Raw genomic sequence first — 21,901 nt, forward strand, 5'->3', positions numbered from 1 at the left:
CACTGGAGAAACATGTGCTCCGGTGTTTCTGTGTGTTCTGTGTGTTGACTAGGGCATGGTGACTCATGCCCTAGTCAACTCCCAGTTGGACTACTTTAATGTACTCTGTATGGGGCGGCCCTTGAAGAGTATCCAGAAGTTTCAGCTGGTACAGAATGCAGCAGTGTGGGCAGCTGTGTGTTATTTCTAGAAGAACACACATTATTTTATTTTTTTTGCTCCAGGAGCTGCCTTGTATACCAGTCTGTTTCTGGATCCAATTCAAGGTGCTGGTATTGATCTTTAAAGTCCTACCTGGCATGGGGCTGGATTATTTGAGTCACTGCCTCTCCCACCAGATCCTGCAGAGAGGGCATGCTGTGGGTCCCGATGACTGACAGCCTTCCCTGGTAAACCAGACTGGAATCATGACCAGATGAGCTAATTCTAATTTATTGTCAGGCCCCATTAGCAGAATCTGACAATGTGGAAGTATAAACTTCCCACTGCCACTTTTAACTACCCAATCAATCGGGCCAGGTCCTTCCAAAGTTTCTTTTGACTGTGAAGCCACTGGTGATTTTAGGATGGAGGCAGCACTCAAGGTTTGGTCACGGGACATAAGCCAACCTGGTCCTGAAGATTATCCACCTCTTTTTTCTACTCAAGCAAGACCCCAGTGCCTGAGTAGCCTCGTCTTAGTTTTCTCTCATTCAAATCCTTTTGCATATTATGGCTAACTTTTTCAATTTCACTATTGGACAACATTTGTAACAGTATGCATAGTACCAGAGGTTGGTTGCTCCTGGTTTTACTACCAGTTCGCTTTGCCTATGCACAGAACAATTAACACTGAACTGCACACGCACGTGCACTACTAAACAACATGCCGACAGTGGCAACTTGGGGAACCGGTTTGAGGCCGTGACCAGCCTGGGTCGCTGCCGATTCTGCGACCCAGGCCAAAATACCACTACTGGTTCAGCCGAACGGGGAGCAACCCACCTCTGCATAGTACCTGTATTTAGGAAGTCAGTCATTAAGGGACTTCCTCCGTTGCTAAGTGGAAGCAGCCTCCTTTTGGAGATCAACCATCCCATTGGGAGGAGGGCTGAAACAAGGAATCAGCCTAGTCTTGCTACCTAATATCTGGCCTTTTCTAGGTGAAAATTACCATTCTGGGGAGATTCCTGTGAAACAGGCAGATGACATCAAAGTAGTAATAGCATAACACTTAGACTTATATACCACTTCACAGTGCTTTACTGTACCACCATGGCTCCCAGTTCAAGAACCTAGCTTGAACTTTACATGTCTGGATGTGATTTTTTCACACCTGACACTTCCCAATGTTCCTTAGTCAGCCAAAACTATACCAATCCTTGTTATCCCCTCCCTGCTGAGCTGTATTTGTTCTATCCCAACTCATGGCAACCATCAACGTCCTTCCAAAGTAAGAGTCATCAGGATTTTCTAGGCTTTCATGCTGCCTTTAGGTAGCATTGGAATTTTAATACTAATGCAGCTAAAGCTGTCTTAAACCAGACTCCCCTGACTGGGGAAGAGCTGAAAGCAACCCAATGTTGCTGATGCGCATAGTGAGATGTAATTGGGAAATGCTCTTCAGTGTTTGTCAACCTCAGCAACTTTAAGATGGTTGGACTTCAACTCCCAGAATTCCCCAGGCTGGGGAATTCTGCACTATCTCACCTGATCCAGGTACCCAATGATGTTGCACTGTTGAAGCTAGAAAGTTGCTAATTTGATAGCAGAGTTTTAGGAGATGAATATTACATTCTTGGCCTTTCTAAACAAAAAAACAGTATATATTAAATGCAGATACAAAATGCAAACATTCCAAAAGACTGATCAAAGATAAGAATTTCCTGATATATTTTTTCAGCAGTAATACATCATGAAGAACCCAGCACGTGATTCGTGGCAATTTACCAATATTGTAAACACTGGACAAGAGGCATCTTGATTTTTCCTTTTAAGAAAAATATGGAAATAAAGATGTTTGTTTGATTGTAAGGTTTCTTCCAAGTGGTTTTGACCTTGCTATTATTTTTATTTTAATTTACTATTTTGTGGCATATTTTGGTATTAGGTCTTATCTATTATCTACTTGATATTCTAGGATAGAGGGTAAGGTTTAAAATACTTTATTTAAATAAAACCAATAAATGAAAAAAAAAACCTTTGATTTTATACTCTCAAATGGTTTGAAATCAAAGAGCTTTTGATTTTATGGGTAAGGTTGTTAAACCACAAGGCCTTCCCTATTCATCAGGACAATGCACAGCCCATCACAAGATTGAAATCCTGTAGGCCAATATGAAAAACAGGCTGTTCATTTCACATTTCTCCGGTTTAACCATGAGAATGCCTGGAGAGAAGAATAATCCAAGCAAGGTATATTATTGCAGCCTAACCATTAGTGATCCCACCACCAAACCACCTGGTTCTCACCTGCCTCACTGTGTCTGGACAAAATTGAACAGAATTAGGTGTACTCACTGGAGAAGAGCCTAATGCTGGGAAAGATTGAGGGCAAGAGAAGAAGAAAATGAGGTGGCTGGATGGAGTCACCAAGCAGTAGGCATTAACTTAAATTGAGTCCAGAGTGTGCTAGAGGACAGGAAGGCCTGGAGGAACATAGCCCATGGGGTCGCAATGGGTCGGACAAGACTTCGCAACAGGTGTGCTATTGGCAGAAGTACCTCTGCCTTGTATCTCCGGGGCTGGAAAGATTCCCCTTGTTGTGATTGTAGTGCTGATATGCAAATTATTGAACATATTGTGCAAGGTTGCCCTCTTCTCTAGTTCCCTAGAAGATCTGCATGAAGGAAACACCAGAGTCAATCAACTGGATAGTGAACTGGACATGCAGTTATGAGGCCACTGCCATACCCCATAGAAGTTATTTTATATCATTTTATGGGTTGTGTGTATATGTTTACTTCTCTATATCATGTTCTCATCACACACTAAATAATTAATAAAAACCTTAGTAATTCAAAAAATACTTACTACTAGTAGTATAGTAGTAGTATAGGTCAAATGGTTGGTGATTAATACCTGCCAAATCAGGCTCAGGAAAAAATAGTCACTTTTTAAAGGGGCTCACATCTGAATGGCTTCAGAGGCTTTTTATCTGCTTTGTCCTTCAGTCAGAACTTCCCAGGGGCAGATCACTTCTTTGGCAAGCTCCTTGTAAGGCCAGGGATGGTGATCTTCTTCCACTCCAGAGTCCATTGGGTGAATTTTGCTCTCCAGAGAAATCTGAAAGAAGGCGCTAAACCAAAGACAAACAAAACCAAATATCACAATTTATGTATTCTCTTCATATTTCATATTTCTAAGCCACCCATCTCCCTCGAAGACAATGACAATGAAGCTATCAAAGCCCTGGAGAGCATCTGCCTTTTAGGATCAACCATCTCCAGTAAAGTAACAAGCAGTCAAAAATTATGCACAGAACCAGCACCAGGTAAAGCACCTATAAAGGCCTTGGAAAAGATATCCAAATACTACAATGTGTGGTGCCTACAAAGATCTGAATCATTCAAGCAATGATATTCCCCCTGACACTCCATGGAAGCAAAAGTTGAACTTCAAAGAAGCGAGATAAAGAGAGTATTGACCCATTTAAAGTACAGCGTTGGAGAAGATTCCTGCGAATACTATGGCCAGCCAAGAAAACAAACAAATGGATGGTACAACCAATCAATCTAGAGCAGGATTATCAAACTCAAGGCCCATGGGCCAGATCTGGCCCACAGGGTACTTAGATCTGGCTCGTGGGGGCATGCTGGAAACAGTGAAGGACCAGCCCGCAGTGCCTCTGCCAGCGAAAAGAGAGCTTGGGAGGGCTGGGTTCTATTTTCAGCAATAACGGCCTCCTGCAGCCCTCTGCCAGCAAAAACAGAACTTGAGGAAGTCTGCAAGCGGCCTCCACGGGCTCCATTTCTGCTGCCAGAGGGCTGCAGGAGGCTGTCACAGCCAAAAACAGAGCCTAAACAAGTGACGTCAACTGGCCACACTCACCCTGGCCCTGCACCTCAGCTCCCCTACTTTGGACACATTATATGCAGACTTAGCTCAATGGTAAAGGCCCTAGTACTGGGAAAGGTTGGTGGAAAGAAGAGAAGAAGACAACCAGCAGCAAAGTGGATAGACTCAGTTACAAGGGAATCGGGTATACAATTGAAAGACTTCAGGGGCCCGGTTAAGGACAGATTGTCATAGAGAAGATCTCTCTATGAGATTGTTAGGCACATAATCAATCACAAAGCATTATTAGGTCTACTGTATTCCCCTGCTGTTCAGGAGAATAAGCCATGGCCACTAAGCCCAAGTAAAACCACCCATAAGGATACTCACATGGATGCTTTTTTGGATTTTGGTTGAAGGTGTTGGCTCAGATCTTCTAAGGGTTGCACTTTTCCCTGTGCCACAGCAGGATGCTTAGGTGAAAGGGTGGCAAACACCGGTGAATTCAAGCATCGCCATTTCAAGAACCTGCCCAGAGACAAGGCCAACTTTGGCTTGGGTGGCACCTTGGAGTTGATAGCATTTGAAGAACAGTGGCAGTTGTCCAGTTCAGAATCCATGGAGTTCTGAGCCCTTTCCAGAAGGGAAGGAATGGGATCAGAACCAAACTTGTTAGGCTCCAAGTTCTTCTCCGTGACAGATGCATTGCCTAAGGCTACCCGAGGAGGTGAGGAGTAGCTCGGAGTGTTTGGCAGAGGGAGTTGCTTGGAGCATTGAGAAGGAGGCAGAGGATCAGAGGTACCAGTGTAAGCAGCCAAATGGGAAACAGGAACAGTAAATTGACATAACTGCAGGGAAAAGAGAAAGAGAGAGAGAATGGCTATCATAGACAATGACATGGAATTCTTATAGAAAACTGAGGTCTTTATTACACTTGGCCATCTGTAACCATCACTGCTAGGCTTCACATTATGACCTTCCTGGCATGTTTTTCTACAGTTCAGCATGAGCAAAGCAGTGCTACTGCTGATTACAGCATGCATGATGTCACATTCACCCTGTCCAGCTTCTGCCAGTAGGTAGAAACCAGCCAGTCCGGATGTACCAGAAGTCTAATCTACACATTTGATCTCAAATTAATTTTTGAGAGTGGAGAAATTCTACATCTCTTATGGCCCCTTGGCTGCAATGTTGCAGCTTCAGATGCATGACCAGTGCTAGAATTCTCTGTCTCTCTCTCTCTCTCTGTCTCTCTGTCTCTCTCTCTCTCTCTCTGTCTCTCTCTCTCTCTCTCTCTCTCTCCTCTTCCCTCCTTCTCATCATATCTATATCTACATCTACATCTACTGTATATCTACTGTATATCTACCTACCACCTACCTATCATCCATCCATCCATCTAGCTAGCTATCTAGCTATTTAGCTATTTAGTTATCTAGCTATCTAGCTATCATCTATCATCTTCTAACACTGGCTATATAGCAGCAAAAGATACTCCTTAACCAATTCAGCACTAAATATATTGTACATGTATGAACATACATAGAAAAAAAACCTAGTTCAGAAATCCTATGTTTCCTACACAGAGATGTGTATAACTATTACAGTTTTGACACAATTCTTAAATACAAATACATTGTTAAGCAAGTGTGATGCCATTATGCAACAAAACTGCAGTGTTAAGAACTCAGGGGTTGGTGGGTTTCAGTCTATTCCTTAAAACAATAAACCCATTTCCCGCAGCCCAAAGTAAATTCCTGCCCAAAATCAGAAGGGCTACTTCTCATTCATAAAGCACATACTTCATATGTATAATACCTCAAGTTTAGCTTCAACATATTCATTCAGATTGGGGGAAATCTCCCATCTGAAGATCAAATCAAAATATCAAAACAAAATATTGGGATAAATATAAATAGAATAGAATTTTAAATAGAATTTTAGTTAGAACAGTTTTCCAGAGTTCTAAAATGTTAGGAAACTTTTCTCCCTATTGATAGATTTTAATTGCCTACTCTGTGGTTATCCAGAAGATGTCTATGGAGATTCTCAATCAGGCAGGTCGTGATTATCCCAAAGGCACTTCAACTTCTGAAGAAGCTTCTTGGATGAGAAGCAAAATGTTTTCAAGGAAAAGACCAAGAATTCCAGTTGCCTTTTGATGGGTTCATTTTGGGTTTGATGATAAATAGTATTGGTATCTATGGTGGTTACGCATAGAAATAAATCAACTAATTGTAAGAGTTCAGCTATTCAACTTTGGTTTCGGTCTGTCAAAATTGTTACCTGATTATCATGACCATGTTATACAATTGCATATTCCTAAATAAATCCCTTTAATAATATGTATTCATAGTCCTCGACTTATGGCCAGTTGCCGAACAACCCTTTGATGTTACCACAGACTTCCCCTGAGGTATTTTCGGAGTTACAACACACACACACAGAGTCACATAATTGCATTTTGGCTGTTTGGCAATTGGCTCATCTTTACAGTTGTTTGCAGCATTCCTCAGTCATGTGAGGAGTTTGCGACTTTTTTGCTAGTTTCCCTCATTCTGATTTCCAGGAAAAAACACCCATTGAGAAAAATGGATTAGCTTGATGATTGCTGCATTCACTTAACAATTACTATGTTCACTTAACTATTGTAAAAAAATGTTTGCAACTTCAACCATGTGATGTCTTGATTTATAATTGTAACAATTTATGACTATAATTCTGGGCTCAATTATGGTTCCAAGCCGAGGACTAGCTTTAGTCATGGGCATGGTACTCTAGGACAGTGGATCTCAACCTGTGGGTCGGGACCCCTTTGGGGGTCGAACAACCCTTTCACAGGGGTCGCCTAAGACCATTGGAAAACACATATTTTCGATGGTCTTAGGAACCGAGACACCAATTTTATGGTTGGGGGGTCACCACAAAATGAGGAACTGTATTAAAGGGTCGCGGCATTGGGAAGGTTGAGAACCACTGAACTAGGAGTATATTGGCAGAGTGGAACTGAATTTTGTTTGTTCTACTCATATAGCGCAAAAAGTATTTGTTTTTAAGTGGTTAATCAGAGGAAGCAGAAGGTGGTTAAGTTGGACTTTTTTTAAAAAAAAAGATCACCTTAACTAATGCTGTCATTTGGTGTAATATTTCAGAGGGAAGATGAACATTAGTTCTCCAAGCGCTGGTGCAAATCCCTTGAAACCAGCAAACTAGCACTTGTGAACATGATTGTTTTCTGGCCCTGTATATACTAAACACCTTAATGATACATATTGAAGCATGTGTGCATATTTTAGTTAGGGAGAAATGTGACCTGGAGCATGCAAGGGAACCTGTCAAGAAAAACAAAGGTGCCTTTTAAGAAACACAACTTTGTGGGAGTTCACAGGACCTCATGCAGAGACATGCATCTCCAAATCACATTTTGCTTTTTGAATCGAGCTCTTTGCCCTAGTTCTAGTTTCTATATTGAGGGGCGCATAGTCCTGATATTAAATGTATTTTTCATAGAAACACATTATGATGCCCTATACAAACTTCCTAGATATGAAATGCATTACAAATTTGGCTACAGGGGAATAATACTATCTAGTCAGAATATAAAAATGTTATATTAAAAAAAATAAGTCTATGATTTAGGATTTTCTAGATACCTGAAATGGTTTAAGGTTAGTTGCCAAATCAAAATGATGAGCAGCTTTAGTCCAACAACAAAATTATACTGGGATTAAATAAATAAACTCCCAAATCTCATAACATTATAAGGAAAAAGAAAATATGAAAAAGCAGGATCTGCTTCTGTGTGGACAATGTCAGTAATTTTTTTCAAATTTTTGCTAGCTCTGTTCCCCAATTCAGTTTTATGATCAGGATGAATGGAATGTCACTTGGGTTTACATCAAAAGCACCGCAAATCAAGAGCACAGCCTTTGCCAGTATTACATGTTGAAGTTTCTGTATCTCCCTACATTGAATTAAGAGAGTTCAGCTTATTTCAGTGTTTGTAAACAAAGATGCCTCTTCCAGTTTTCCTTACCTTGAAATTCTCACATTGTCAACTAAGATGGCCTCAAATTGTCTCATGTAATTCAAAAGAATTTGCTGTTTCTTGGTGTTTTCTATCAAACTTCTGCATCTTGTCACACAGATATCTGTTCTGTTGTGTCTGTCATGCTTTTATTTATCTCCCTTGATCATTCATCCTGTACAGTGTGAATTCCCTGGTGCATTTCTTTTGCCCTTGGCATGATACATCTTTGTTTCAAATCTCGCCAAGCAGATGATCTCATAGCATGCCATTTCAGGTACCAAATGTGGTTGCACAGAATGGTACAAATGCTTTCCCTCCAGTTTTTCCTTGTCTACACTGCAGTATTGGAGAGGAAGGACCTACATCATAGCACTGCTCACTATCACATTTATCCAAGGATTTAAAAGGACGTAACCACAGTGTGAAACTCTCCAATGTAAAATACTAATGTGTATGTCCATAGAACTTGGGACACCCAATTTCAGTTTGCTTCATACAATAGCAGATTCAAGCTGATCATTCCGTCATAGTAAGAATGGGTGACGGATGTTTCCAGATAGCGTTGAGTTGCAGTTCACGTCTTCTCTCATTCCTAGCTATGCAGGTTAGAGCAGATGGAGAGTTCCACAAAAATACATTGCTCATCCTTGAACTGACAGTGGCATAGTACATAAAAATGTTGCACTCCAGGAATTCTAAGATTAGCCCATTTCATACTAGGGGGAATGGAATAGTCCAGGAAATGACCATGCGATATTGTTCATCCCTAGATCATGATATTTAAATTGCAATTGTCATTTTTGAGTTTTATTTTTAAAAGGCATCAATTAATCTGGAAATGAGGCATAATCGGCTGAGGAAGTAAACATAGGGGGTTAATCAGTAATAGATTGATCCATATATATGCAGAATGAAGATCTAGTTTGATCCTAAAATGAAGTGAGGATGCGTTCAAAAAGAACTTTGCTGATGAATTTCTTTCATTTCTGCTTTACTCTTCACGAACTCTCACTTTTTTCCTTTCTTGTAGGGAGACTCTTAGTTGTCTAAGAGTGATTTCTAGCCTAAACGTTAGTAAACCTTGCCAAATTATTGTCTTTTTAAAAAAGATCTTTAACAAGTAACTCATCTTACTGTTTCTACTGGTTCTTTTGGACAGACAGATGGTTGTCCAATTTCTTCTTTAAAATCTCCAGTATGGATGTTCCAACGTTGGATTTTTTAAATAAGAACTTGGAACAACCATTTGTCTCTAAGGGTATAAAGGTTTCCTGCCTGAACAGGGGGTGACTTAGAAGTCCTCCAAGGTCCCTTCCAAGTCTGTTATTCTGTTATCCCCACCTACACAGCAGAATATAAGTAGACAGGTTTGCAATTTTCTACACCATTTCCACTCTGCTATTCCTCCAAAAGTTCTACTGTAGCTGTTGGGAATTGAGGGAACACCATAAAATGCCATAGGACATTTTATGTTCTTCATCCAGTTGACCAATAGGAGAACTGGGGGGGGGGGACCCTCCATCTAATCAATTTCCTGGATTGTGAGTTCCAAAGAGACTCCATTTCTTTTCAAGAAAAGCAGAATTGTGGTTTCCTCCACTTCCATCCATTCAATTCACCTGGTATTTTTGCTTGGTCATTTTGAAAAGTAATGTGAGAGTTGATGTTGCAAAGATGCCATTTGCTGTGACACATAACTGTTGCAATTATTGTGTAGATGAAATGATAATGCTTGGATTAGACCCCCAAAGCCAATATCTCCCAAGATAGCACAGACTCAGAACTCTTCTAAATTGCTGCAAAATAAAGAAAAAAAATCTTTTATCTGACAAATAATATTGTGGCCGAAGGTGATGCTTCAGTAACAGACTGCATGATTTTAAAAAGCTGCTATTAGATAATCGATTTCTAAAGAAGAAAAAGAATTCAAATCAAAATGATAAAGGTGGAGACATGAAGGTGGAGAAAATAAAAATGTCTGGATGGCGACAAAGACAATGAAACACACACACACACACACAGACAATGATTGTTTCAACTTCTAGTTTTATTTAACTAAGGAAAATGAAAAGAGGGAAAAGTATGGCAAGTCTCGATGAATAATGAAAAGACAACCCATTGCTTGTAATTAAAACAAGGTGAAGCACATTCTAGTTTTAACAGACAATAAATAGCAGTGACCGTATACATCTTATGAGTTGTATCTGCTAACCAAGCCACAATGGAAGACAACATGGACAATTGGAGGCCGACAACATGCTTTCAACTATTTTATTTAATTCCTAGGAAATATTGTATTTTAGTTGAACAGTCATTCCACCTGAGCTAGAACATACCCATCGTGTGCATGCCATTCTAGGGGGGGAAAGTGACATAGTGGTTGATGAACGGTTTCTCAACATCTTAGAATAAGTGAAAATAATCATGGCAAGAGGTAGATTAGCTTGGGTCCCCTTCCATGGTCAAACAAGCAGGTATAGAAATAAATATAGTAATTTATTCCTGCCATCAGGAATCCTGAATTCCTACTGTAGTTGTGTGAATTGAAGAGCAAAAAGAAAGCATATTCTTGCTTCAGTTAAGGATCGTGAGACCAAGGGCTGCTGTGTTATGTGGTTTGATGTTATGCATATGCATTATATGTAGTCTTACCACACTCAAAGAAATTGGGTGGGCTATCACAATTGCGTAGTCATGGCTAGGAAGGTGTTTGCTCAACTTCAAGTTGTGCACCAGTAACGTCCTCACTGGAGATGCTCTCATTTCAGCCACTCATACCCTGATCATCTCCTGGCTGGACAACTGCTGCATGGGACTCCCTTGAAGAGTATTCGAAAGCTGCATTCGGCACAGAATGCAACAGTGGGACTTTGGGGACCCCTAGGGTGGCTCATGTAACACTTTTGCCACATGAGCTACAGTGGGTGCTAGTTTGCTTCCAAGTTCAATACAAGGGATTGGTCATCACCTTTAAAGCACTTCACGGAATATTTGAGGAACTGTCTTGTCTCAATTATACTGCCCCATTCCAATCAATCAAGCAGGGACGGCATCTGTGTAATCCATCAGTTGAGGAATTTCAACTGGTGGGACCCAGGAAGAGGGCCTTCTGAGCTTCTATCCCTCCCTTTTGAAACATCTTACCTCCAGAGGTAAGGACAACCCCCAGTCTTCTGGTTTTCCATGAAGGCGTAGAGCCATGGTGGTGCAATGGTTAGAACGCAGTATTGCAGGCTAACTCTGCCCACAACCTGGACTTTGATCCAGAGGGCTGAAGGTTGACTCAGCCTTCCATCCTTCCAAGGTAAGTAAAACGAGGACCTACATTGTTGCGGGGGGCAATATCCTGGCATTGTAAACCGCTCAGAGAGTGCTGTAAAGCACTATGGAGTGGTACATAAGCTTAAGTACTATTGCTGTTTCTGGATGAGTGTTAAGACCTGATATAGTCTTGATACAGCCTTGGGAACGGCTGCTGGCTTGAGGAAATTCTCCCTTGTTAATCTTTTAGCTTTTTCAATTTTTCACTTTGGTTTGTATTTTTTACCTGTAAATTTTAGATTGTTCTTAATCCTGTTTTTAATCTATGCTTTGATTCATGTGTTTTCATTATGAAGTTGTAAAACTCGCAGAGTCGCTTAAGTGAAACGGGAGAGGCAGAAATTAAATAAATAACAAATAAATAAATAGCCAGTTGTAATCTAGCATTAAACCCTTAGAAAAAGACCAGTCTGCTAAGAAGCTTTTGCAAATTGGGATGTCCCTTCCCTGATACTTCTACTTCAGCAGGAATGTGTATTTGTGCACGTGTCTTTAGAATTTGGTTTCTTCCCTATTCTTAATTAGGGCAAGCTGACTCCCACTTGTGCCCAAGACTTCCGGCCTAAGGCTTGTGAACAATGCAGACTGATTTATTCTCTATGGGGTGGCTTGCAATTCCCATGGGTATAGTATGCCAGAGGCCATAATCTATTATTAGTCTTCTTTAAAATATATTCAAACATGGGATATACTGTACATTTTCTAAATAACTAATGTATGACTAAAGAACCCCTGAAAAGATTCTAAGGAGCCCTGAAGTTACCCCCAAAGACTTTCAAAACATTATTTTGGTGTATTACATAGCTATAGTGTTGACCTTTCTAAACAGACAGAACATTTTAATTAATCTCCACAGTTGCATTTTCAAAGTTGAGAGTCTCAGGAAGCTCTGCCTAAATTGCAGCAGTGCTGCTGGGCTGCATTTAGATTTCTTTGATCTAACATAAATTATCACTCCTCGGATTGTTTTAAGATCACATCCTTGGTATGTTCTCATGGCCTTTTTAACGTAGTGTTCTAGTTCTGCCAATATCACAGAGATTCCCAAACCGTTCTGTGTATTTTGCAACCAATGATGAAGAGCAGTGACCACAAAAAAAGGTCAGAACTGAAAGTCAACCTAAGCCCAGCTAGATCAAATGATAGAAATAGTATCTGCGTGACTGAACTAACTTCCTGAAAATAAATGAAACATACTGAGAAGTTGTATGAGCCTCAATTCCACTTAGTTGTTCATAAACCACTGAAATATTTCAAGCACATACTGACTATGATTAATAGCTATAGATTATTTAAACGAAAGGTCAGCCCTGCAATTCATCTTCACCTTTCTGCTGGGTAAGCTTTTAAGTTTTTGCTGATGTTGCTCATCATGAATGCAAGGGGGAAAAATACCTTTCTTCTGGCATTTCCAATCACTTCAAGGGCTTTTGACCTCTGACTGCTTTGAGACACATAGCAGTCAAGCCTCTATGACAGGCATATACAGGTAATTTTCGTCATGACATTTGGGATGAGAATTTCTGTTGCTAAGCAGGAAAATCGATTACGTAGAACACCACCGTAAATATAATACATTCAGAAATTACAAAAAAACCTGCTCTCCAGAAAAGCCCAATAGATACTGCATGGTCCCATACGTACATTAGAAAGCTTCTTCTTATACTCCATTATTGCATTATTTGAGGTTAAGTGGAATCACCCTTCTGCCCCGAATGACCAATAGTATTTAAACTTTGGAATTTGGTGATGGATGTTAATCTTATCCATCAGAGAGCATATCCTTTAGTCTGTCTGTCTGTCCCTCCCTCCGTCCCTCCATCCATCCATCCAGCTAGCTAGCTATCTCTAAAACTCTCCTGCTTGTCCTGATTGTAACCTTCAATTACACAGAACAGTGCGTCATAAGGTAATAATTTTTGAATCAATGTACATCAAATGGTCTAACTTAAAGAATGTATCCAAAATCCAGGACCCACGACTCCTGTGGGATTGAAATTTGGCAAACTTGTGACTATCTCAGTACTGCCATACTCCTGCACTGCTGCAGCCAGCTGTACTCATGTGATCACAATTCCCAGCACTCCTTGCCAGGTTCTTAGAAGGAAGGGAATTGAAAGCTGCCAGAAAATCAGAAGACACTCCCTTCCCTGCTGATTGTTTCCCAACTATGATCATTCTGTTTCTCTCCGTAGGTAAGGAATTATCTTTGAAATATTGACCCAACAAGTCTAATATATAGAATTGTCTAATATAAAATACATTTGTCTGGTAGAATTGTAAAAACCCACTAAAGGCTGTCCTTTAAATGGGCATCAGGCAAATGATTAAGCATCTAAGCAGCTAGGATCTTTAAATTGCTTAGGAAATCTGAAATATCTGCCCCAAAGAAAGATACTATCCTATTACTACTTATTAAAGTGGATCATTCTAATGAAACCTAAAGAAGAATTTTTACATTATCTGCAAACATTTTCTAAAATAAAAGTAAAACACAGCCCATTGTTGGTCAATATAGAGCCATTCTGAATTTTTTAAAAAATGATTAAATGATATTAAATGATACCAATCATTCACAAAGTAAATTTGCATTAGGCACCATCTTTTAAATATGTCCACTAGTCTCCTTCCTCAGGGTCTGCTCCTTATCAAATTCTTGAGTTGTTCTCTAGGCAATGACTAGATAATTGATATCTGGAAAGAAGATTCCGTTTTCTGGCTGATGTCTTGCAAAAAGATTGTTCAGCCCTTTTTCTTTGTTATTTACAGGCATAGAGAGGCCAGGCAGCTGGTTGCCATGGCATCCAGACTTTGTAGTGTATTGCAGAAGTGGGAGGGGAGTTTATAGAAAAAACGGGTGTAAAAGTGAGCTGATCTGATATGAAAAGTGTCACTGCCATTCTCATACGGGGACTTATATTTTTTTTTGCCACCTGTGTTCTAGGATTCTATCATCAGCAAGGGCTGATGAAGGGACACTGTTCTGGATGTCATGGCAACAGCCGACTGTAGATGGGAGGAAGGCAAGGGGGGGGAAGAGAGGGGGGTAGGGAGGGAGGGGGAGAGAGAGAGAGAGAGAGAGAGATTGCTAACAATGAAACACTAGTGACACCTGCAGGCCAGGGGAAGGAAATGCAGCTCTACATTCAGCCAACATTTTCCTCCTGGCTCTGTGTTTTTATTCCTGCCATGGGCTCTCCAGCACTATCGCCAGGGCCCTATTTAGCAGGTGGGGCCTCCTGCTTGAGCTGGCTTCTACGATCCAGCTTGCTCATAACCTGGGTGATGTCCACATTGGTGGCGGCTTCTTTAGCTTTGGCTTCTTCCTCCAACTGCCTCAAGAGGATGGGGCTGGGACTGGAGCGCAGGTGCTTGCGGGCAAACGGATTGTAAGAGCTGAACAGGAAACAAAACAAAGCCAGAAGGTTACTCTTATGATCATTGTGATCATTGTTAATTAACACATTTCCGCCGCCTTTCAATAAAAGGATGGAAACCTGCAAAAGTGCCTTTCGTGGATTAAAAACAATCTGCCACAGATTTTAGTTCACAAAGGGTTATGCCTCTTAACACATTTGTTAGTCAGAAAGAGTATCATCAGGACTCCTACCATAAACTCCTCTCTTTTCTCACAATGTCTACAATTTTTTAAGTTTTAAATTAATGGTGAGTTATTTATCCAACTGAATTCAGCATATGCCTCATTGTTTTGAAGCAACCCAGTCTAAAATTAAAACAAATGGAAAGAGCAATTAAACTCAATTTGTAGAAAGAGGTTTTCATGAAAACATGGCCAGAATATCCAGAATTTGTGTGGGTTTGTGTAAAGCCCTAAACAGATGCACAAACATTTTGGCCTTCGTCCAAAAATGTTGCAAATGCATCAGAATGTGAGGTTCATCTCTTTTCCACCTATCTAAATATCTTACTCCAATATTTTTTTTAAATGCTCTAAAATAGAAATGATGAAAAATGAAAACCCTTCTGCTTAAACCAAAATATTGTGTAAACAAAAATATTTATTCAACACTGATGCAGATCTATAGTTGATCCCTTTTGTTGCACATTGTAAATATTCATTGCAATAAATAATCCTGCCATCAGAATTATAGATAAGTATTTCAGAAAGACGCTAACTAAATAGTATTTCACAAGTTCAGTATTCTGCAAAACTATGGATGAGTATCTTTTTTTTGTACAGGTAGTCCTTGACTTACAAGCTATTCATTTAGTGACCATTCAAAGTCACAGCAGCACTGGGAAAAAAATGACTTATGACTGTTTTTCATTGCTGCTAATTCTGCTGACTGCCAGGTGTTCAATCTTGACCAGCTCAAGGTTGACTCAGCCTTCCATCCTTCCGAGGTGGGTAAAATGAGAACCCAGATTGTTGGGGGCAATAGGCTGACTCTGTAAACAGCTTAGAGAGGGCTAGAAACCACTGTAAAGCGGAATATAAGTCTAAGTGCTATTGCTATTTTCATACTTACATACATACTTTTCATATTTATGACTATTGCAGCATCCCCCATGGTCACGTGATTAAAATTTGGACGCTTGGCAACTGACATGTATTTATGATGGTTGCAGTGTCCTGGGGTCAGGGGATCCCCTTTTGTGACCTTCTGCCAAGTAAAGTCAATGGGGAAGCCAGATTCACTTCACAAAAGTATTAGTTACTTAACAATTGCAGTGATTCATTGAACAAGCATGACAAGAACAGCCATAAAGTGGGGCGAAGCTCATTTAACAACCATCTTGCTTAGCAATGGAAATTTTGGGCTCAATTGTGGTTGTGAGTTAAGGACTATCAGTACTATTTTAGTATGTAGCACACTTGGTAAATATGCTCAGCAGATGTATTAATCAAATCATGATCAATATAGTCAGTGGTGGGATTCAAAATCTTTTATTACCAGTTCTGTGGGTGTGGCTTGGTAGGTGTGGCATGACTTGGTGGGCGTGGCTTGGTGGGCATAGCAGGGGCAGGATACTGTAAAATCTCCATTCCCTTCCCACTCCAAGGGAAGGTTATTGCAAAATCCCCATTTCCTCCCGATCAGCTGGGACTCGAGAGGCAGAGAATAGATGGGGACAGGGACAGTCAGAGATGGTATTCGCCAGTTCTCTGAACTACTCAAAATTTCCACTACTGGTTCTCCAGAACTGGTCAGAACCTGCTGAATACCACCTCTGAATATAATTGGGTCTAGCTACAAAGGTCTTTCTAAGAGTTAGAAAGTTAAAGTTAAGTTCACTTAACTTGATCTTTAATGAGATCTTTCCACTCCTATTATAGGTTGTGGAATATTGGGGAAATTACCATGGCTCTCAGAAAGCAGCTGCTGTCATGTTTCGCTCCTTGCATATTGGGGTTGTCCAAAGTCTTTGAAAAGAAGCACTTTGGAACATCCAAAACACATATAAAGCACCCCTTTTTGAACTGGCACGTCTTTTCCAGACTTGCATGGCTCTTTCAGAAGCCAATTCTATACCACATGAAGTGTCTATGCATGTCTATACTATCGTATGCAAATGATGTGAGTTAATATATACAGGTTGTGTTTTATTGATATGAAATCACTTCCAAAAGCTATTAGGGGAGCGTCTAAGTTCTAATTCTATGACATCTTAAAAATGCAAAAACAGCACATATAGGTAATTTCCGTTCTTTTTCTCTCATGAAATAGTTATTGATAAGTGCTGTAACATTAACATTTAAAAATATTTATTTATTATTGCATTGATTTGCCGCACACCTTGCGGTTCGAGGTGACTCTGAGAGCCATGATGTCTCTGATTATCAAACTGGAAATCAGACACTTTTCCTCAGGGAAAAACCACCTTAAATTGTGCAACTGTATAAATAATCACCATTTTCCTTTAGTTCCTAATTTAAACCAATAATGAAGAAATGTAATTAAACCTCAGATGACTTGCCTTTTTTTAACCACTTCCTGTGGTACAATTGCCTTGGACAACATTTCTTTGTATACCGGAGACTTTAAATAGCGACCATAAGAATCCTACTAGGAAAAAGAAAGGGAGACTGGTAGTTGTAGATTGCAAGCATCCTAATTAAAATCATATCTCTATACAGCTGTTTAGGAGTCAAAGAGGCTGGGAGTGAAGGCATCAAGAGAATATTCTCACCAAGTAGCAAAAGAAAACATCTCTTCTTAATGCTAAATATGCATCCTGAAAAACCACTGGTTAAATTAAAGCTCATATGGTTAGAATTCACACACTCAAAAGCGAGGCAAGGAAGATGTTTTCTCAGATGCTGAAATATCCAACAGGGATTGGGAAAGACATTGTTCTTGATGTTATTTTCTATTGAGCATTGAGGTCAGAGCTGCTGTTGCAAAATGGGGAGTGGGGGAGGCATATAAATTGAGTAAAATAAAATAAGTAAATAACTGAACAATTGTGGCAAAAGAAAGTTTCCCCGAAAATAAGGCCCAATCTTATAATTTTTTGCCACCAAAAAAAGGCACCAGGTTTTTTTTTGGGGGGGGGGAGTGTCTTCCACTGATTTACCTTGTGGCAGCAGCACTGACAGTCCCACACAGCAGGAACCTGCTGCCGGACCACTTCTTCTGCAGCTGCTTGCGCTATCACCCCCAGCCTCTGTTTTGCTGTCAGTGGCCTTCGGGAAAGGCCTCTGCAGCTGAGAAATGGGCTCCGGATTGATGCGCATGGTGCCCCCTGGTCTTTGTTTCTCCATCAGAAGCCTTCAAGAAAGGCCTCTGTAGCCGGTAAGAGAGCTCTGGATTGATCCGAAACTTTGTTATCAGCTGCATAGGCCTTTCTTGAAGGGCCTCTAAGGGCAAAATAGAGAACAGAGGCAATGCACGCGTCAATCCGGATTTCTTAGCTTCAGAGGCCTTTCTAAAAGATGCCTGATGGCAAAACGAGGCGGGGGGGGGGGGGGGGCGTCCATCAATCCAGACCTCATTTCTTAGCTTCAGAGCCCTTTCCAGAAGGCCTCTGACAGTGAAACGGAAGCCGGGGACAATGTGTGCAAGCCGCGGCAAGCGGCTGCACTAGTGGGCCAGCAAGGAAAGGCAGGTTTCAGGGTGTGCAAGGTCTGGTACGTAGGGTCACCTCCCCATCCCTACCCTACCTTAATTTTTACCCATGCACCTTCCCCCCCCCGTACCCCGGAGTGGACGGGTTCTTAATTAGGGCTTATTTTGGGGGAGGGGGAGGGCTTATATTGGGCACACATGTAAAAACCAAGCTAGGACTTACTTTCGGGGTAGGTCATATTCTCAGGGAAACACGGTAGTACCTATAATAATAGACATCTTGGGTGCAGTCCCAAAACAACTAGAGCACTACTTGAACACCATCAGCATCAACAAAATCACCATTTCCAACTAGCTACCCATGTAGAACTACCCTAGAAGCAGGCTATATAATAATAATTGGATGAGTCATACTAATATATCAAACTTTATCTTTGAACAAGTGGAATGCTGAGCAGACCATTTTTGTTTTTTATGCTACTAAAACAGGTAGTCATAAGATGGGAGAGAGGAATTGATAATGCTATACTAAAACTTTTGGGTAACAACTTATTATGGTTGGTCACACAGTCAGCTAAGTGTTTGGATTTGGCATTTTTATCCATCTATCGAGTCCTTCCCAAGGACTTAGGATTTTGCTGTTTGATGTTGTTAAATATGTAGCAGAATGTAATCTGTTCCAAGTAAAGCTGCCTTTTGCAATTGACGGATGGCAATTTTGTCAATGTCCACAACGGAGGAGCTGGGGTGAAGGATCACAGTAAGGTGGCAGTTTCCTTTTCTGGAGGGAGCACATTCCAGAAAGGGGCTGGGGTGGGATAAGATACAGCACAGTCAAGGGGTGAAGGTAGGAGACAGAGAAAGGAGTCTGGATACCCACTCCCTAGAATCTCCTAAGGTGTGTTCGTTAGGCTAGCAGTAACAAAGATTTAGTCTGGCAAGATTCTGTCTGAAACGTGTAAGCAAATAAAGAGCTCAACACTGGCTGAATTATTCAGCCAGAATAGTTCTTGGGCTTAGCCTGACATGAGCAGAAATCTGTACTGCCCTATTGAGACCTGAACAGCCCCGACACCAGATCAAGACATTGATAGCTTCACCTGTGCCATTTGGGGTTGACATGTAGAACTGAATATCAGCAGAATACTGATAATACCACACCCCAAACTAGTGGATGACCTTATCTAGTCGTGTCATGTAGATGTTGAAGAGAAGAGGGGAGAGCATCAAGTCCTCAGGCACCCCACACAAAGGGCTGCGGATGCTATCTCTCCCCATTGTCTCCAACTGGAATTGACTACTGAGGAAGAAGATGAACCATTGGAATACAATGCCTCCCACTTCTACCCTCACAACAGATTCTGTGGTCAATATTATTGAAAGCTGCTAAGAAGCATTTGATGTAGACCCCATCCTGGTCTTGCCAAAGGTCAATAATAAGTGCAAACCAACATGTCTCTGTAATATACCCTGGACTAAGGCCAAACTGAAATGCTTCCAGATAATCAGTTTGTCCTAAGATCTTCTGAAGCTGTCATTCAACCACCTTTCCCATAATCTTTCCCAGATTGGAAATTGGCCAATAATTCTGAGAGGGAAGGGTCCATAGCTGATATCATAAGGGGGGCATAGCATTGCCTCTTAAAGGCTGGTCAGACCACCCCGCAAAGAGGCTGAAACCACTGCATGAACCCACCCTGTGTTCCCCTCCCCTAACAAGGAGGAGGCTAAACTAATAGATATTAGAATTTTGTCCACTTCAATGCCCGATATCACAGTTCCTGAAAAACTGAATTTTCCTCTTGAAAAACGTATTCTTGTATGAAAGTCATTCATTTTATATAATGAAAATCAAGCGGAATCAACCCCAAATTATCTTTCCTCATACAGAGACGCTCCAATCTGTTCTTTTTGGAGCAACAAGGAAGAGGTATTTCTCTATATATCTAGGTGTGTGTGTGTATACAGTATATATGTTAGTAGTATCTTTTTTGTTTCTGTCAAAAATATCTAGGTAGCTGGAATGTAAATTCAAATGAAAAAGCAAAATGACCAACCTTCTTCATGAGCATATAAATATGAGTCTGTGCAGCATCTAAGACATAACGTTGGGGGTTTTTGAGGCCTTTGACTGTAATGCCCATAGTGGTGCCATCAATATTAATCCAACGTCTTGCTCCTGGGGCCAAGAAGGTTCTAGAATTAAAAATTATGAGGGGGAAAAAATATTTAATAAAATCAGGGAGATGGGATTTTTTCCCATCAATTAAATGCTTGTTTTCTTTTTGAATATGGAGTGATATTGTGTCGGTTTCACAAATCTCAAATATTATTAACATAATATTGAGAGATGTTATTAGTTATTAACATAATAATATGCAGAATTAATATCACATGAGATAGCAACTATCACTGGAACCGTGAAGTATTTTCACCATCTTCAGCTGACATTTGGTTAGGCTGTAGACTTCTTCAATGAAAAAAAATGTCACATTTAATGGCTAGCTGATCAAAAATAATGTGGGATAAAAAAATCAAATAAATAAATAAGACAGAACTTTAGAAAAAAGTAGAATTCTGAATAATAGAATAATTCTATTAGATTCTATTGTTGGACACAGTTCTTTATTTCCATTATGGTACAATATAATTATATTCTCAGACTGTATTCTGTCATTCCTTTCACTGTGTAGTCAAAGAATACAGAAATGGAACTAAACAGATCAAGAAAAGATACAAGAAAGATTTCAAAGTAGAATATACTCACTTGTAAATTTCTTCTGCTTTTTCTTTCGCTTTGGATTGATCTCCATACTTCAAATCTTCACAAGCTTCCCAAAATCCCAGATTCTCCCCTGATATTTAACAGGAAGGAAAAACAGCATCTTATTTATTAAATTTATGCAGCCCCATCTCATTATTGAGAATGACTCTAGGCAGGGTTTTATAATATCAACGCTTGTAAGACAATATTAAAAACAGAATAAAGTAAATCTAGAGTCACCATACTAAGACCATGAACAGAGTTCTAGAACATTAGCAGGTTTAATTTTTCGGACTCTGTTCTCCAAATAAAAATTCAAAAATTCCCATTCTCCAAATGCTTACTCAAATAAACATGGGAATTATTTCCCCTGATATATGGCTGTCAGCTTACACCTTTTTAAAAAATTTATGAATGTGCCAAACCAAGGGGATTTGTAAAGGACAAAAATTAATGTTTTTGAGCCCTTTTAGATTCTGTTTTGCGTAAATGCCAGCGGGCGACGCCTAGGGGAAGGGCCTTCTCTGTGATGGGCCCGACCCTCTGGAATGACCTTCCCCCTGACATTAGAATGACTACGGACCTCCGCTCCTTCCGTCAGAAACTCAAAACCCACCTGTTTCAGCTAGCCGGCCTGGCCTAATTCCAGCTTTTCCACCTCAGTTTTATTTTTAAATTTTTATGATTGGTTTTATGGTCTAAGTTTTTAATTTTTATATTCGTACAGAGGCTATTTAATCTAATTTTAGCTATGTATACTATTGTTTGTATGGTTTTTTA

At 40.3% G+C, this 21,901-nt stretch overlaps 1 protein-coding gene across 1 annotated transcript in view; it reads right to left on the bottom strand.

Moving 5' to 3' along the window:
- Positions 1–2,974: 2,974 nt before the first annotated feature.
- RGS9 (regulator of G protein signaling 9) overlaps positions 2,975–21,901 on the bottom strand; it is a 60,353-nt gene continuing 41,426 nt past the window's right edge. Inside the window, exons 14-19 of the mRNA XM_081953757.1 lie at positions 21,125–21,212; positions 20,415–20,553; positions 17,267–17,352; positions 14,605–14,722; positions 4,366–4,823; positions 2,975–3,277 (exon numbers count right to left, since the gene is read on the bottom strand). Of these exons, the coding sequence (XP_081809883.1) occupies positions 3,133–3,277; positions 4,366–4,823; positions 14,605–14,722; positions 17,267–17,352; positions 20,415–20,553; positions 21,125–21,212 (1,034 nt within the window). The 3' untranslated portion in view covers positions 2,975–3,132. The remainder of the gene's footprint in view (positions 3,278–4,365; positions 4,824–14,604; positions 14,723–17,266; positions 17,353–20,414; positions 20,554–21,124; positions 21,213–21,901) is intronic.

This window comes from Natrix helvetica (genome assembly GCF_964273705.1).
Source record: "Natrix helvetica genome assembly, chromosome: 1".
Lineage (NCBI taxonomy): Eukaryota > Metazoa > Chordata > Lepidosauria > Squamata > Natricidae > Natrix > Natrix helvetica.